The 17811-nt window shown below is 36.2% G+C and overlaps 2 protein-coding genes across 3 annotated transcripts in view; one reads left to right on the plus strand and one right to left on the minus strand.

The window, feature by feature from the left end:
* Positions 1–7098, plus strand: part of vmp1 (vacuole membrane protein 1) — a 29454-nt gene extending 22356 nt beyond the window's left edge. For both annotated transcript variants that reach the window (XM_017490539.3, XM_017490540.3), the window contains exons 9-12: positions 2143–2259; positions 2783–2844; positions 5687–5789; positions 6170–7098. In XM_017490539.3, coding sequence (XP_017346028.1) covers positions 2143–2259; positions 2783–2844; positions 5687–5789; positions 6170–6313 — 426 coding nt within the window. In that variant the 3' untranslated portion in view covers positions 6314–7098. The remainder of the gene's footprint in view (positions 1–2142; positions 2260–2782; positions 2845–5686; positions 5790–6169) is intronic.
* Positions 7099–8192: 1094 nt separating this feature from the next.
* Positions 8193–17587, minus strand: tubd1 (tubulin, delta 1). Its single transcript, XM_017490538.3, has 8 exons — positions 16911–17587; positions 15986–16133; positions 15545–15761; positions 15206–15437; positions 9046–9210; positions 8827–8955; positions 8534–8717; positions 8193–8429 (listed from the first exon to the last, which is right to left on the minus strand). The coding sequence occupies exons 1-8, from the start codon at positions 17059–17061 to the stop codon at positions 8327–8329; spliced, it is 1329 nt and encodes a 442-aa protein (XP_017346027.1). The 5' UTR covers positions 17062–17587; the 3' UTR covers positions 8193–8326.
* Positions 17588–17811: the final 224 nt, after the last annotated feature.

Here is a 17811-nt window from a genome sequence, read left to right on the forward strand (position 1 = left end):
AAAATTTTTATCTGTTTACGAACAATAAAAATGTCATCTGTTTCCTTTTAGTCTGTAGATTCGATATTATTAAATAATAATAATAATAATAATAATTGTTGAAATAATTTTCAAAGAGGATTTAGGAAGCTGCAAGGCCTGTATTTGGTCACGAAAGAGAAGTGTGTTCAAGTTTTGTTCACTTTAATAACACTTTCAGTTTGTGGAGCTCTGTGACTGTCCCCCACTGTCAGCCTGCAGTTTATATAAATGTACAGATCTTCATAATTAATCATTATTTGTGGAAATTCTATTTAAAATACATTTGAAGCATCGACACATTCTGAAGTTTGCTTCCCCCCCAAAAAAAATACACTACAGGAAAAGTGTCTTTTGCACACACACATACACACACTCGTTATTTGTTAGCATGGAACAAAATGGCTTAACTCAATGCCTGTAGTGGTGTTTTAATTATCATATTTTTAATGATTGTAATTATTGAGCTTCATTGAGACTTCCGCAGTTGAACCTCGTCGAGTATGATATTGGTGTGCTAGGTTTGAGCTGCTTTTCCCCGTCCCTGTGTTTAAACTGTGTGTAATTCCATACTGTACTAACGTATTTCTACACTACCAGTCAAATGTTTTTCAACACGTAATATTATATTTGTTTTTATTAAATACTCTTAAATTAGAAAATCTTACCGTGTAAGTGTAAGGGAATCGAAAAATGTTTATTATTCATGGTTTGCCGAATCGAGAGGAAAATGTTAGAAATGATTTTATTTCATTGGCGCTTTCTAGGTCTAATTTAATCAGAAAAGATCCAAATCATTTCTCTGTCGAATTAAACACGTGTAGATTACCATGTGTTTATGCTCTGTGGTTAATGCTAGCGGAGTCTATTAGTGTATGATCTTTAACCGGTTTACTCCAAAGGGGTGACTGTCTGTAATAAAGCACTCATTTAATTCTGAAAAAATTTTGGTTTCCTTATTTAATAGCTATTCCTTATTATTTTATTTAGTCTGTGGCAATAATAGTGATTAAACTATATATATATAAACAAAAAACTATGTGCAGGTTTACAAAGAAAAACATTTAATACATAAATAAGTATACACTTTATATATATATATATATATATATATATATATATATATATATATATATATATATATATATATATATATATATATATAAAACCGTTTTTATACTGTTTATATACTGTTTTTATATGTACAATTTAGATTAGATTTGTCACTTGGTGCATTTGAATAGAATGAAATGCAGTAAAACTGTTTAGCTTCTAAATTGTGATCACTTTTTGTCCAACATACTGACTATGAAGATGCTTTTGCTTGAATTTTATTTTAATCAAAAATTCGGAATATACTGATCCTTTAGGGTTTAACAGAGAACGTGGAGTTTGTAAATCGTTTAAAGCTAATCAAGGGAAAGGGCTGCCTAGAAATATTGTGTGTCGTCTTGTAGTACCTTTTTGGTTGATTTTATTTTATATTTAGTTTTCACTGTCATTTACTAAAGATTTTTTAAACACTCATGCATATAATGAATTTTTTAAAAAAATGCTTCATTTATAATCTTGGTACAGATGACACCACACCACTTTTTCTTTTCCGATACTGATTCTGATACCGGAAGCTTGAATATCAGCTGATGTCAATACCCATTCAATATATATTTTTCTTTAAAAACTACTAAGCTTTAAAATCATGATTAATTAATAAATAAATAAATAAATTTTTTTTTTTTTTAACTGAACCTCTGAAGAAGGAAAAAAAAAAAGACTGCTAAAAACATGACTTACACAAACTGCAGCTTCCATAAAAAAATCACTTACATTGCAAATATAATAAAGTAGAAATACTATAAAGGATCAATACTAACAAAAAAAATACAATGTTAATATGTAAATGTTTATATGTAAACATTTACTCTTACAACCAAAAAATAATCTTTTCCAAACCCAATTCCAATTTATTTTTCTGTTTATTACATGATCATGCTCTCTTCCCAAAATACCCCCCTTTCTGGTATCTGATCCACCATTTTGTCCTGGTGTTGTCCCAAGACTGATCGTGGATAATTTATTAGTACCATCTCTAAATGAATTTCTTTTCTCTTTTTCCACCCTCAGATCCCAAATCCTCTGTTTGACCTAGCTGGTATTACATGCGGCCATTTCCTGATCCCGTTTTGGACCTTCTTTGGAGCAACACTAATCGGAAAAGCAGTTATCAAGATGCACATTCAGGTACAATGGGTGAAATTTTTCTTTTTTTCTTTTTTCTTTCTCTCCCCCCCAGCCTAGGTTTTGGTTAGGTTGCTGAATCATGGATATGACTCTACATGTAGTTCGCTCATTGTTCTTGGAACAACAGCATTCATTTAACCTTTAATAACTACACAGAGGTCACAATTGGCCATAAGAGTGGACTGATACACTTCCCAATTTCCATTTTCTGACTCAAGTGTGGCCGTCAAAGCAGAATGACAGATTTGTGCTTAATCACTGAAAACCCTGGAGTTAAAATGTTGAGTCTTTTGAAAAGTGGCGAGAAAATGGAGGTGCTGTGCGAGTCATCAAAGCAGCAGTAAGCTTGTGTCAGGCGGTGATCTCACTGCTCCTTCTGGGAGCGTGTTTCAGCATCTCCTGAAGACAAAGACAGAGCCTGAAGCATTTCCTTCCCTCCTCATGTTACTTTGACCCGAATCATATCACTCATGCTCTTGATTCACTGTCTGAAATGCTCTGTACATCTCGTCTCTCTCCATAGAAACTCTTTGTAATCATAACGTTCAGCAAGCACATAGTGGAGCAGATGGTCTCTCTGATCGGGTGAGTAATAACGTATTCATGTTTCTCTTGGAGGGGAAAAAAAAATGGTGAAATCATGGGAATCCATGAGTTTGAATCATGCTGGAGTTCCCAAAATTAGGGAGATGGTTTTAAAAATACAAGAACAAAAATAATGTCAGAAAAACACCTTTCAAATAGTTTCAGGAAGATTTGATTCAATCATTTAATGAAGATAAACTCGGTTTAAACACTGTAATTAAACTAGTGACGTATACAATTGTATTGTTGAGTACAGTGTCCTGCAGAATTATCATAAAAATGAGCAAAAATTCGAAATTAGCATCGAGTCTCTTCCTGTACTGTCTAAAAGGGATGAAGAAACTTGGAGGCATATTGGTGCACTCCTCAATGCAGAACATTTTAAACTCTTTAAAAAAAAAAAAAAAAAAGTTCTTTGTTTTTCAGCAAACATTCGACTTGACCCAGCCATAAAATGTTCTACTTCAGTCAAATACATCCGAAAAAAAAAAGAAAAAAAAGTCAGGTCACTTCCGTAAGGTCTAACACATCAGCTGTTCTTTTTGGTCTTCTCAGTGTTTCCTTTGTGTAAATGCTCTAGACATTATGGTAGAAATATTAACATTGATCTGTTCCAGAAAGACTTTCCATATCTTATTAAAAGTATTCATTCTTGATTGTAAAAAACAACAACAAAAAAAACTAAAATCCAGAGAGATTATTTAATGCCATCTTGAAATGAAAGGAATGTTCTCAGAAATCCTTCTAAGGAGTTGTGTTTCCCTATGGTGCAGAAGGTTAGGACATTATAATGTGTGTGTGTGTGTGAGAGAGAGAGAGAGAGAGCAGTGTGTTGACTTGAGAGACCAGAAAACGTGGATCAAACTCAAACTATATTTTCTTTATCCATACAAGATCTCTGGAAATTCCCAGTATCTCTGGAACTTGAAGCATGATTAGAAACAATGAGTGAGACTCCCAGTGTTTACGTTCAGGACAAAAACAGTTGTCCTAAATTTAAGGCGCTAGTTTTAAACACTTTAGTACCATATGTAATATTTGCTTTTGCATGATTACACGTTGTGTTCTTCGCGTTGTCTCAAATGTCCTTCCAGATTCCACGTGTAATTTCTACACCAAGATCCTTCTCGGTTCTTGAGCTTAACTTCAGTGCAGGAAAAAGTCCTCAGGATGCCACAGAGAACACTGATTGATTGATTGATTTAAAAAAAACAAAAACAAAAAACAAAAAACCAACAACTTGTTTTTCAGTAGGCAAACTATTGAAATTGTATATTCTATTTTTCTTCCATTCCATTTTCCTTCAGTGTTCTTCTCTTTTTTTCAGTAGGAATCAAATCCTGCGACTGAACTGATCATTACAAAATGTTGCTTCTGTGTTGATTTGGAAACATGTCTGACTAATCATCAGCACAGTTGCTTTCTACCAGTTGACCAGAAGCAACTGAACAAAGAACAAAGCCCCATAAACACCAGGGCTCGCGTGAGGGCTTTGTGACTAGTGTTCTTGCATTCAAGTTATTAGAAGTCAGCCAAAGCATGAATGAGACAAGCTTAAAAAGACTGACTTGAACAGAAATACAGTCTACATATGTGCTACACACAACTTACACAAAACTGCGCACACACACACACAAAAAGTTGTGTGTGTAATATTTAGTGACTGCAACCAGTCACTATCTTCACTATAACTCTTCTATGAGATTTCTATAAGATGCTCCTTTACATAATTTACGCAATGTGGAAATGCTTAGTAAAAGCACCGTCGAATCATTTGTTGATTTAACACAATTTTGTTTAATCTCTACCCTATGGGAGGCTGGTTCTCATGATGATTAAAGAGTGGCCCATTTGTTTGAGGTAGTCATTCTAATAATTGGGCTTTACACTTCGCAATTCATCAGGACAGCACAAAGGGAGTTCACTGAACTCGAATGTTTCACAGCTTTCTTCCGTGTAAAAGGTTGTTTTTTAAATTTTTTTTTGCGTGCAGTTCACTTCTCGTGGTTTTGGTTACATTCTGAGCTGTAGTCTGAATCATCACCTGCCCTGGCGTACAACGTGTAGAACAGTTATGCTGCTGAGTTAATGCGAAACAGTCTGATTCTGAGACTGCAGTGCAATTTATGGAGAAGAATACGCGAGAACGCAAGAAGTAGGTCGTATCATTTAACCACAACGAGTCAAAATTAGAACGTCCGTTAGGCTTTTCGTACATCCCATGACTCAGAGACATCCTGTGTAATTCTGTCATTCACAATTGTGCATCTTTCAACTGGTTGTATGTAGAAAACTTGACTTTTTACATTTAATTTCAATTTAAACTGTTGTTTCATGATAGATTTAAGATCCACGATGTGTTTATATATATATATATATATATATATATATATATATATATATATATATATATATATATATATATATATATATATATAACATTTCATATATCCTAAAGCCTAAACATTAACATGCATTTAATACTTCAGTTTGAGTCATTATGATCATCTCTTTCTCGAGGGTACAGGCTGTGTAGTGTATTAGATACGTGTCACTGACCGTCACTCCTTTTCAAACATGGGCGGTTCTTCCTACATGTCACTGATGACACAATGTCGACTCACTTCCTGATTAATAGCTCCAGACCAGTTCTAACAGGAACCTGGGTAATATAAGCAAGTGCTCGGAGAGCTCTCTCTTCAGTGTGCTGTGCCACCTCACTCGGAGAGCACAGAGAACATTTGAGATGTTTAGTGGACTTCCTACAGTAGTGGATCCTCGTCAGAATCCTGTAAAGGGTAAGTCCGGATCGGCCTAATGTGTGTTTGGGTGTGATTCGCAGGGCCATACCCGGGGTTGGAGTTTCCTTACAGAAGCCTTTCCGTGAATATCTGGAAGCGCAGCGAGCTAAGCTTCATCACCCAGCTGGGGATGGAACACCTGCGGTATGAACCACACGTGTTTCTCTTTTGTTGGTTTCAGGAAGTAAATTTTTTTTTTTTAATGCAGGTTTCAACACACTCTAGTTCTTTGGTACAGCTTTGATACTTAAGTAATGTTCAAAGGGAAACCTGCTTTATTGTTTAGCAGTGTCCATTTTAAGATCAGATCTGTAGTCTGATGTATTATTTGTATTATTATTTTTTAATCTCGCGATATGGGTCTGTTTATAAAAAAAAAAAAAAAAGCCGCTATTTTTAAATCGAAAATGTTAGACTTTAATGAAATGAGGTGCAAGTTTAACCGAGCTTGATGTTACTTCACAGCCTGGTATTGATCAGCTTGGGACTCATTAGTGTAACGTGTGTTTGCTTCTTGTGTGCAGGGTGAGAACTGGCTCTCCTGGGTCTTTGAGAAAGTGGTGCTCGTCATGGTCTGCTATTTCATTTTGTCCATCCTAAATTCCATGGCACAGAGCTATGCCAAGCGGCAGCAGCAGAAGAAGCACTGCGAAGAGAAAACCAAGTGATAGACTCACAGGAAATCATCTCAGGCTCCCATTTTGGAAACAAAGGAGTATTTAACCCCTGAATAGACGGAATGGGCATTAATTTAACACGTGCTTCTTTGTGTACTATTATGTTGTATCCCTTCAATATCCCCACCCCACCCCACTTTGTCTGTAGCACTTACCTATTAAAATCAGATGTTAGAACTTTGTGGTTTTTACCTCTGCAGGAGATGTACAGGAGATTAATAGAGACTGTAGACGGTAATACTTGTTGCAAAAGCCTTATGCAACATTGCAGGGTCATGCTTCCATTGAACTGAATACAGTTTGCTCATGTAGAATAATTTATTTCATTTCTGTGTTAACAGTATGACTGGGCAGGGTTACTTTTGTGAGACTGGTGAGGCAGAGTGTGTTTTTCAGGGGCATGTTTTTTTAAACATGGTCTGATGGCAATTTTCTTTTTCTTACACAGGGACAGCAATATCAAAAACAAACAAAAGAAATCTGTATGGCTTCTTAATCGCCACTGCACATTATGTAAATAATTTGTGTTTTAACATAGTTTATGGAAGTCTTAAACAGACTTTCTGCCATAATGTGACAAAACTGATGTTATTTAAATCTGGTTAAGAATTAGCCTAGCCTCATGTACCATGCATATTAGACATTTAACTTTATAAACTGCCCCGATTTATGGTTTTCTTTCTGTCTTAATACGTTTTATGTGAAGCTAAAACTTGTAGGTCTTTCTTAGACCTTGGTTTAATTCTGTTCTGACATTAAAATGAAGTAATGCATCATTTGGTTACACTTCATCATGTTCTAGCTTTTATTCAAGGATTATAAGTCCTTTATGCTGCTGCCTGCCTGGGTTTTTTTTCCCCTTGAAGATGTCCATCTCCAGAGGTAAGTGTAGTTTATAAAAATGCAAGTTCCTGATTAATCTAAGTGTTTGACAATCTATGAATGAAGTGGTTTTTGGGTTTTGTTGTACATTCTACAATGTAGCTACTATGTAATTTGCTATATTGTCTACTGTTAAGTCATTACAGTGATGATGATCTGTAACAGGATATCTTTTTTTTTTTTTTTAGAGAATGATAAAAAATGACATGAAATAGATTTGACTTTGCGAGCAGGGTTGTGGGGAAGTTAAAAGGTTTTTGCATAATTCACCGTTGAGGTTCCTTTTTTTTTTTTTTTTTATACATAAATCAGGAGCATCGTGTTCTCACAGTCCCATCATGTCAGATAGCTTATCAGACTGGTGTTGGCTCTGAAGTCGTAAGGCGACAGCAGTCTGTAGGCTGACTGAAATTTTGGGTTCATCACCTCAGAGGAAATGAAAGTGCTTCAGTTTTGCAATACTCACTTTTGTTCTCCAAAAAAAAAAAAAACGTGACGGTTGGGCCAAGTCTAGATCCTCAAAGAAAATGCTTAAACAGGAACCTGAAGTTCTTCCTCTGTGAGATTTCTGCTCTGAAATATGAGCAGACTTTACCATTTTATAGAAGTTTGTTTTTTTTAGATTGATTGATTGATAAATATCAGATTTGATGTGTTTGTATTTGCCGTTTGAACAACACAATTCTGGTCAATGTAGCATGAATTGATGTGTCTAAACAAATGAGTAATTGTCTTTGCATATATTTAAAATAAAGTGATTTGCATGTTTTACTTTGGGGGGGGCAAATTACTTAGCACATGTGGGTTTGGTCAAGAACCAGACAAACTTGAAACCGTGGACCAGTGGAGACAAATATTCCTTCAGTCAGGTAGAAGTGGTGAATAAATGTATTGGTGTTATATGTGCTTGTAAATTGTTTCCTGACTTTTTTTTTTTTTTTGGCAACTAATAAAATAATTTTTTTTAAAAATGAGTGGATGAGAAGAGTTGAAAATGTATGCTAATTTAATTCTATACACAGCTTGTAGAAAATACGGCAAGGACAAACATTCACACAGACACTTTCTCTTTAGATAAGTTTAAAAGAATTCAAAAAGTCATTTTAAATGAATGAGGTCGGTTCAGAGGTGTGTGTAGCTGGAGACAATCTGTTCCAACGTGGTAAAGCTTTCGAGAAAGTCTTCTTCTGAAACTCCAAATTTGGTGTATTGATGAATATAGGCCCTGTTAAGAACCAAAAATGTTTTTAAAATAAATAACCAGTGGCCAAAGAAAAGTAAAAAAGGCATACTGAAACACTATGTACTGTTAGTTTGGATTCTTTGTACCTTGAGGCAAACATGTCCCAGGCCTTCTTAACAATATGATCCAGAGGATTCAAAAGTGACTGGCTATTGCTGATTAAAGTGGCCAACTTCTCATAGCCACTGAAGGGCACAGGGCAGTGCCACGTATGGAAAGTGCCATCTGCTGGAATCCATGGCACGTAGAGTCCAGGCTCCTTAAAAGCCTCTGTTGATCCAAACACATTTCTTCATGCCTCTAAACCAATGTTTCCCATAATTAATAGCACAGGAATCACTCAGTGTAGACAATAACCATTAAGAACTAGTATACTTGCCTACATCAGCAGAGGAACCATTTTTACCCCGCAGTATTAGGAGATTCGAGAGGGATCGGTTAAAACCCATTTGGGTGTTTGTTGCGCTCTCTGATCTTCTCGACGGCACACACACTTTCCAATCGATACCTAAAAACATAACAGTGTAATTTTAGCTGTTCATGGGTAGAAAACCTTTTCCAGTGACCCTGTATGTGTGCGTAAATTCAGAGTATTCACCTTCCTCCATTCTGGCATTGGCAATAAGCATTTGTCTTAAATGCTTGAGCAGGCCAGGCCAGGTGTAGGCACTGTAAGCCAGAGATGTCTGAGACATGTGAGGAATGTTCAGCACAGTGAGCAGTTTGTATTCAGGATGACACACCAGGGAGCTCAGCAATTCACCTGGACCAAGCAGATGAACAAGAGGAATAAATCACCCATGACACCATACACTGCAGTTCTGATGCATGCAATCTCTACGAGCTGCAATCCATCTTCTATACTTATTCATTTATTTATTCTGTTTTGTTCGATGTCGATGCATTTACCACTTATTTCTTTTTGTATGCTGCCTTTGTCTGTGCACGTCACAAGGGCATTTTCACTAGGCGATTACTAGGACGACGCTGAGGATGTAAAAATCGTGCATTTGTAATGAGTTTCTTGAGAAACAGGACATTTGAGTATTTCGTTAACGGTGTGGAGTTTTAACAAAGCAGTTTTGGACAACCGACCCAGGACTTCCGTAGAAAATATCCTGTTGCTCAAGAAACTCTTCCTGCTGAAATTATTTGAATGCCTATACGTGATTTGCTATGAGGTCCATGTATGCTGCGTTCATTTGCTTTTTGTTTCAAAATAACAATAGGAAAACAAGGAAAGTTTTATTTTTCTAAATAGGAATATAATTTTATCAATTTTTAAACTCAATTTTCTACTTGCTTTTAGTCATCAATTTTTTATGAATCCAAATATTTAAAAAAAAATAAGTGTAGTATAAATGAGTAAAAATAATAAAATATATAGTACAAATAAAAGCAACACCTCCGCGATTAAAGCCCGAGAAGCAGCATGGCAAAAAATCTACAACAGAATAAATGCAGAAGAACCTGTAATAAAAACAATCTAATAATATACAAGACAATTGAAATTGGTTCTAAAGTTAGAATGAACATGCTAAATACGTACACACTTGATCTAAAGTTAAAAAGTACAAACTGAGGAAATTATTTTTGGACTGATTTAAGCCTAGATTTTTATTTAGTGTACTGTGTTCATGAAATCTGAGATTTAAAAAAAAAATCCTGTATTATGCTGCTAATGAAAGAAATGCATTATATTACTAAACTTTTTGTGTTTTTTTTATTGTTAATTTTAGAATAATTTAGAATATACAGATGATGGCTTTGGAGAAGCAGGAATCGAGTGGACTGTACAGATCCCTGACCTCATCCCCACTGAACATTTTTGGGATGAACTGGAACACAGACCGAGTACCAGACCTCCTCGCCCAACATCAGTCTGACCTCACTAACACGCCTGTGGCTGAATGAGCACAAATCCCCACAGCCACGCTTCAACATCTAGTGGAAAACTTTCCCAGAAGAGTGGAGGATATTATAGCAGCAGAGGGGGACTAAATTTGGAATACAATGTTCAACAAGCTAAGGTGTTATATTCATATGGTCACAAACTTTTGCCAGTATAGTGTATCATGTGTTGGGGATTTTGTTTTATTAATGGAAGAAAAGCTTAGAGAAGTTGGAAATTCAAATAAAAAAAAAAAACTAATTATATATTTTTTAAAATATATTGAATTGATTTATACATTTAAATTGACTCATTTTATATATATATATATATATATATATATATATATATATATATATTACACACAGTACTCTGCAAGTCTCAATCACATGCAAATAAAATGCTGCAGAGCAAAGATGCATTCAAACATAACGAAATTAAATGTTTCTCCATTTAAAGTAAAACACTATAAAGTTCAGTAAACTAATAAATGAAAGAGGCGATATTTGGTGTGAGGACCCTTCGTTTTAATAAATAAATAAAAAAAAAATAGTAGTCTCTGGTAGAATTAGTGCAGTTTTATAAGGAAATGAGCTGTAAGTTTTTGAGCATCTTTCAGAACCAGAGACGGTTCTTCTGGAGACTTTGACTGTCGCACTCGCTTCTTATTTCTGCAGTGAACCCCAGCAGCCTTCGTTATGATTTTTGTCTGAAAAGTGTCTCTTACCGCTTAATATGTGGATTTCTTTACTGACATACAAAGACATTTTTCTTTAACATTTAATTTTGTGCTGGAAAACTAAATCTAAACTGTTTTTGTACTGACTCGATAATGTAGAATTCATAAAATGAAAATCTATAACAAAGTTTGTACTTTAAAAAAAAAGGGGGGTGCCTAAAACTTTTGCACAGTACACACAAAGTACAACATACTGACTAACTAATATATATATATATATAGAGAGAGAGCTCTGAGTCTTCTCCTATAATGCCTGATGAGGTTGGAGAATACATGGCATGGGATCTGAGACCTTTCCTCCATACAGAATCTCTCCAGATCCTTCAAATTTCTAGGTCCACACTGGACTCTCCTCTTCAGTTCACCCCACAGAGTTTCTATGGGTTTCTAGTCAGGGGACTGGGATGGACATGACCATCGCCCTTTTGCCACACGTCACAGCTACATTCCTTGGTCTTACCATCATTGTCATGATATATATATATATATCAAATATAGATTTTATATATAAAAAATTATAAAGTATATATAAAGTATATAAAGCATATCATTTTATATAAAAATATAAAATTATAAAGTATAGATTTTTATATATGTGTATATATATATATATATATATATATATATATATATATACACACACACACATATGCACACATACATACTAATATATATACACACAAAAATTTATACTTTATAATTTTATATTATGCATATGTATATATATATATATATATATATATATATATATAATATAATGTGTGTGTATATATATCTGTGTGTGTATATACACACAAAAATGTATACTTTATAATTTAATATTATATATATATATATATATATATATATATATATATATATATATATATATATATATATATATATATGCACCCCTGTAAAACAGGATGTCATGGTTGAACAATTTCCTTTTCCTAGTCACCCAGGTGTACTAAAAGAAATATAAAATATCAAACGGTAATATACTTCAAATATATTTTTTATATGACTTCATAGAGGTGCCAATAATTGTTGCACACCTATATTTAACCATTGTTTATCTATGAGAGCAGAGTATTTTTGTGAATTATTTGAACAAAATTTCAAAAGGTTAAACATATTTATTGGCTCATATTTACCAAGGGTGCCTATAGAATATAATATAATATAAATAAATAAAATTCAAATTTATAAATCAATTCAATATAATTTTTAAAAAATATATCTTTAGTCACATAATGGTGTCTAAACACCACACCACCACACAGTGGGGTCCAAAGGTCTGAGAGCACTAGTGAAAATGCTTCTATTTGGCATTGTTTTCTAATTTAATAAAACAATTTTCATTAACAACTTGAGTAAAAAGTAGAATATTTGAAATTGACATGAATTTCAGAGTTTCTTAGTGTTTAGTACGTCCCCTTTTTACTTTAATGACCGTGTGCACTCGAGCCGGCATGGACTCGACTTTTGTGTAAAACCTTATGATTCATGTCAGATCAAGTCTCATCGGAGTGTTGTCTGAACACATGCTTGTATAGAAGAGATTAGACATGTGGAAAATCTGAGCTTTTGTACAAAGCAGTTAACATGGTCAATATCACACATTTGCTTCCTTTTAAACAGGAACCTAGAAATAGTCTCTTCAATATTAAATATCCAAGATATATAAAACATATCATCTCTTTGTTTTAAATATTACAAAATTCGAAAACCTTCTGGTTATTTACTATTTTAAATGGAGAAAAAAAAAAATCCCAAATTTTCAGTGTGGTCTCAGACTTTCTGCCCTCACTGTATGCATGTACAGTGGATATATAAAGTTTACACACCCCTGTTAAAATGGCAGGTTTTTGTTAAGTAAACGAATGAAACTAAGGTAAATCATGTCAGACCTTTCCTCAGCTTTTACCACCCAATTGCAAAGTATACAAATAAAATGAAAAACAATCAGAAACTTTTTAGGGAAAAGTAATAAAAATTAAAAACCTACAATAACCTAGTTGTATAAGTATGCACACCCCTAAACTAATACAGCTTTTGATTTTATTACACCACTCTGTCTTTTTGAGTAAGAGTTTATCACCGAGATACATCTTTACTTGGCAATATTTTCTCTCTCTTGGGAAAACATCCTTGATCTAGTGGATATGGTGTTCTTTTGTTGATGTGCTTTTTTGTTTGTTTTTTTTTGCACCAAACATACCTTTTGGAGTTGGTCTCATCAGACCACAACACATTTCAGCACATGGTTTGGGGTGATTTAGTTGTAATTTCGCATCGAGGGTGGAGAAAAAGTTCTGACATGATTTATTTTAGTCTAATTATTTTTTTACATCACAAAACCTGCATTTTAACAGGGGTGTGTATCCATGTGTGTTTTATCTATACATATTCACAGACAGTCGTGAAAAAATAAGTGGAAATTGTTGGCTTTTTTGACATTTGGACAGGCAAACATTTGATCATCTTTGTCCTTTGACCATTAACAGTGCCTATTAAGGAAGTTGATGTACTTGATCAAAGCTGCAAGGAAAATTAGCTTTTTCATTAATTTATTCAATAGAAATATCAATAGATGTGATATTCTTCTGTGGAAAAAGTGAGTACACCCTTGGCCTCATAAGCTAGTATTGCCCCCTTTAGCAGAAATAACTTCTTGTAGGTGTTTGTTCAACTGTTCCAGTCTCTGACATCGACTTGCTGGAATTTTTGACCACTCTTCCATGCAATATTCTTTCAGTTGCAGGATGTTTGAGGGTTTTCTTGCATGTTCTGCCCGTTTCAAATCCCCCCACAACATTTAAATGGGATTTAAATCCAGACTTTGACTAGGTCATTCCATAACCCTCAGTTTCTTCTTTTTGAGCCATTCCTTACTGGATTTGCTCGTGTGCTTAGGATCATTATCTTATTGAAAGTACCACTTACGGTTCAACTTCAACTTTCCGACAGATTGCCTCACATTATCTTCAAACACTCTTTGATACGATGCAGAATTCATAGTTGAATCAATGAATGCAAGCTGTCCAATCCCTGAGGCAGCAAAACAACCCCAAACCATAACATTTCCACCACCGTGTCACAGTTGGTATGAGGTGCTTCTCCTGAAAACCTGTCTTTGGTCTGCACCAAACATGTCTGCTGTTACTGTGGCCAAACAATTCTATCTTTGATTCATCTGTCCAGAGCACATTATTCCAAAAGGCCTGGTTTTTGCCTATATGCTCATTGTCAAACTGTAATCCCGCAAAGAATTTTTCCTGGCACGCCTCCCACGCAGATCAAATTTCAATCTCTTTCTGATTGTAGAAGCGTGCACTTTGACACTAACAGCTACAAGACTTACTAGCAGATCCTGTGATGAAATTTTGGGGTTCTTGGAGACTTTTTTTTGCATCGGGTCTGCTCTTGGGCTGAATTTGCTGAAACGCCCAGTACTGGACAAATTGGCAGTCGTTTGAAATCTGCACCATTTCTAGATGATTTTCCTTACCTTGGAATGATGTATTTTAAATAATTTGGAGATTTTTTTTAAATCCCTTGCCAGACTTATAGGCACAACCTTTTTTCTGAAGGCCTTATAGAACTCTTTAAATCTTGGCATGATGACACCACACACCTCAATAGCAAAGGGAACACCAGACACTAGATATGAGAGGGGTATTAATAAGACCGGTTCCACCTGCACTCCCTAAGCAGGTTATAATCACTGGCACCCAATCTTCAACACCTGATTCTAATTTTATGGATCTGAGGGCTTGATAATTGTATGGGGTGTACTTACTTTTTCCATGTCACTGATCTGTTTTTTTTTTTTAATGTAAATTGTGAAAATGACTACAAAATGTGGATTTTATGTCATTTGATAGAGTGAAGGCAGCGTACACAGACCCTGCCAGCAATAAGAAATTCCGCATGCTCTGTATGGTGGACCTAGAGGTAGAGGTGTGCATCAGGACTGAGATCCCACAGGACCCTAATAAAAAGGAACATGAGGAGTGGGCAGGAGTGTAATTTAAAAACAGTTCAGCACACACCTCTACCTGGAGGTGTCATAATGTCTGTCTGTGTGTATTCACCTACGTGATGCCAAAACCCAACCAGCATACATCAGTAAAGCTATAATACCTATGGGGTTTCTGCTGTAGTGAACAGGCGAGTCTGCGGTGTATGCAGGCTGCAGCACGCTGCCCAGTTGATGAGCGATCACCTTGTTAAGGTCAGAGATAGAGATGTGCTTGATGTTCATCAGCTGGCTGCAGATTTTGTGAACCGTGTCGTTCTCATGCACCACGAGTGCGTCAGACAGCGTGTAGAGACGAGACAGCGTGAGAACCGAATTATAGTTTTGCACGATAACCTGCAGACAAAAAATAAACCAAATCACTTCGCCAGACAATTTAACAACAACATTTTGCTGAAGCCTATAATACACTACTTTGAAAGGAACACTATGACTAAGTTTACCTCTCCTGTTCCATAGGGCCATGTCAGGTGATTGAGAATAAATGAATGCGGATAAGTGTCTCGCAGACACTGGGTGACATAGGTGCCCACTCCAGAACCTGTACCCCCTGCCACACTCATCATGGCAAATATTCCTGCAAGGCGATCGCAGCGTTCTACCTCCCGCCTCACCAGATCTTCCACTGCCTCCTTGTGCTGAGGGCCATGAACACAGTAACTACAGGAAAGTAATGACACGGACGTCATACTGCATTCTAGCTCAAATGCAGATGTATTAATGAAATAAACACAAAAAAAGGCAGCAGAGTGAGATCAAATGACTTACAGCTAAAACTAAAAGATATGGTACAATAAAATACACTAATTAGGACATACATAGAAAGTAAAATAAAACGTATGAAAAGAACTATAAGAGCACAAACATACAAAAAGTGTTCTTACCCGTTTGCCCAATTGTTTCCAGAGCCTTGCTTCTGGCAGAAGTGGGATTTTTCCCCATATCTCCATTTTCCTGAGCTTGATGCCTTTGCTATGGCTTGAGTAATTACTTTGGGTTCCATGTCAATAAGAACTGCTCGTGCAACCAGCGCTAAACGAGAATCATGACATACACATTCACTAGACACCCAAAGGTTTGTGAACAGCTGACCATAACGCTCATAACATGCTTGTTGAACATCCCATTAAAGATTTATTCCCCCTTTATGGTTAGAATAACCTCCACTCTTCTAATTTTGGAGTGTGGCTGTCTGGATTTACACATTCAAAAGTGACCTCAGGCACTGAAGTTGGGTGAAGAGGTCTGGGGTGTCCCGATTCATCCGAAAGGTGTTCTGTGATGTTGAGATCAGGGCTCTGTATCAAGTTCTTCCACTCCAACCTTGGCAAACCATGTTTTCATCCATCCATCCATCCATTTTCCTTATCCTACACAAGGTTGTGGTTGTGGGGGAACCTGGAGCCTATCTCTGAGAACTCCATCACAAGACACATTCACACACTGTGGGCAATTTGAAAACGTCAATCAGCCTACAACTCTTTGGACTCAGGGAGAACATGCACACTCAGGACCCACAGGGAGAGGCAGGATATGAACCCCCAACCGCAGAGGTGTAAGGCAAATGTGCTAACCACGAGGTCTTCATGGAGCTCGCTTTATGCACAGGGCCATTGCCATGGTGGAACAGGTTTGAGCCCCTTAGTACAGCATCCAAAGACATTATAGACAATGTTGTGATTCCAACTTTATGGGGAAAGGCCACATATGGGTGTGATGGTCAGGTGTCCCTAAACTTTTGGTCATATAGTGTAACTACATTCAAAAATGTTTAACTTCTGAAGTATGCATATGACTACTGAGACTTACCTCCGTCTGAATTCTCCCTGAAGAGTCTCTCATCACTGCACTGTTTGTATGGTTTTGCATTTGCTCCAGTGGAGTCCTCATACACAGTGCTAAACACCTCTGGTCCAATCTGATTACCGCACTGACCTAACTGCACTGTCACAACCGACATGTTAGGAGCTAGATAACGACCCACTTACTAGAGCAAACTAGTTACTATGTACTGCTTACAAACTACCACAGGAGCCACACTCAACCCGGCCATGCCGTTAAACAGCACGCGCGGCTTGCTAGCTAGCAGCTAGTCATGTGTCGCCTCGAATGATCCGGCTCCTTGAGTCGTCTCCTAGATGTGACTGTTGAGGGTAAATTTTTTAGGTAGATGTAAACATTGTCGTTACAGCGTAATTTCATCAAACTGCCTACCAGGAAATATCTCGAGCTGTTCGTTAGCGTGAATTCATTCATTTATCATTCCTTCAGTAACTCCAGGAAGTGAATTAAATGAGATAAAACATTCGTGGGTTCGTTTGTTTAGATTTAGATATAGCACTGAAATGTCCCTTTCGTCGTTATTTATTCGCAAGAGAACCTCTCTCGCTGGTCAAATTATCGCAACCTTTGTCTGGGTTAAAAATATTAATAATAATAATAAAGGCAACGAGCCGCTTTGGGAGCCGAGAGTCGGCTCTTATTGGTGAGCCGAGCCAAATGAGCCGACTCACTGCAAGGATCCGGAATCCCGTCACTACTAGCAACTGGTACAACACTTCCCTTATGTAGTAGGTTATCTAAGCTAACGCTATCTACTGTCTAAGTGACCGGTTGACATAGTGCTCGTGAATTTATTCGCGAGTGAACGGAGTAATGCTGGAAAACAGTGTAGCCAAATTCTCACATTTTTAAGATGACTTTTCAACTC

Source organism: Ictalurus punctatus, chromosome 17 (assembly GCF_001660625.3).
Source record: "Ictalurus punctatus breed USDA103 chromosome 17, Coco_2.0, whole genome shotgun sequence".
Lineage (NCBI taxonomy): Eukaryota > Metazoa > Chordata > Actinopteri > Siluriformes > Ictaluridae > Ictalurus > Ictalurus punctatus.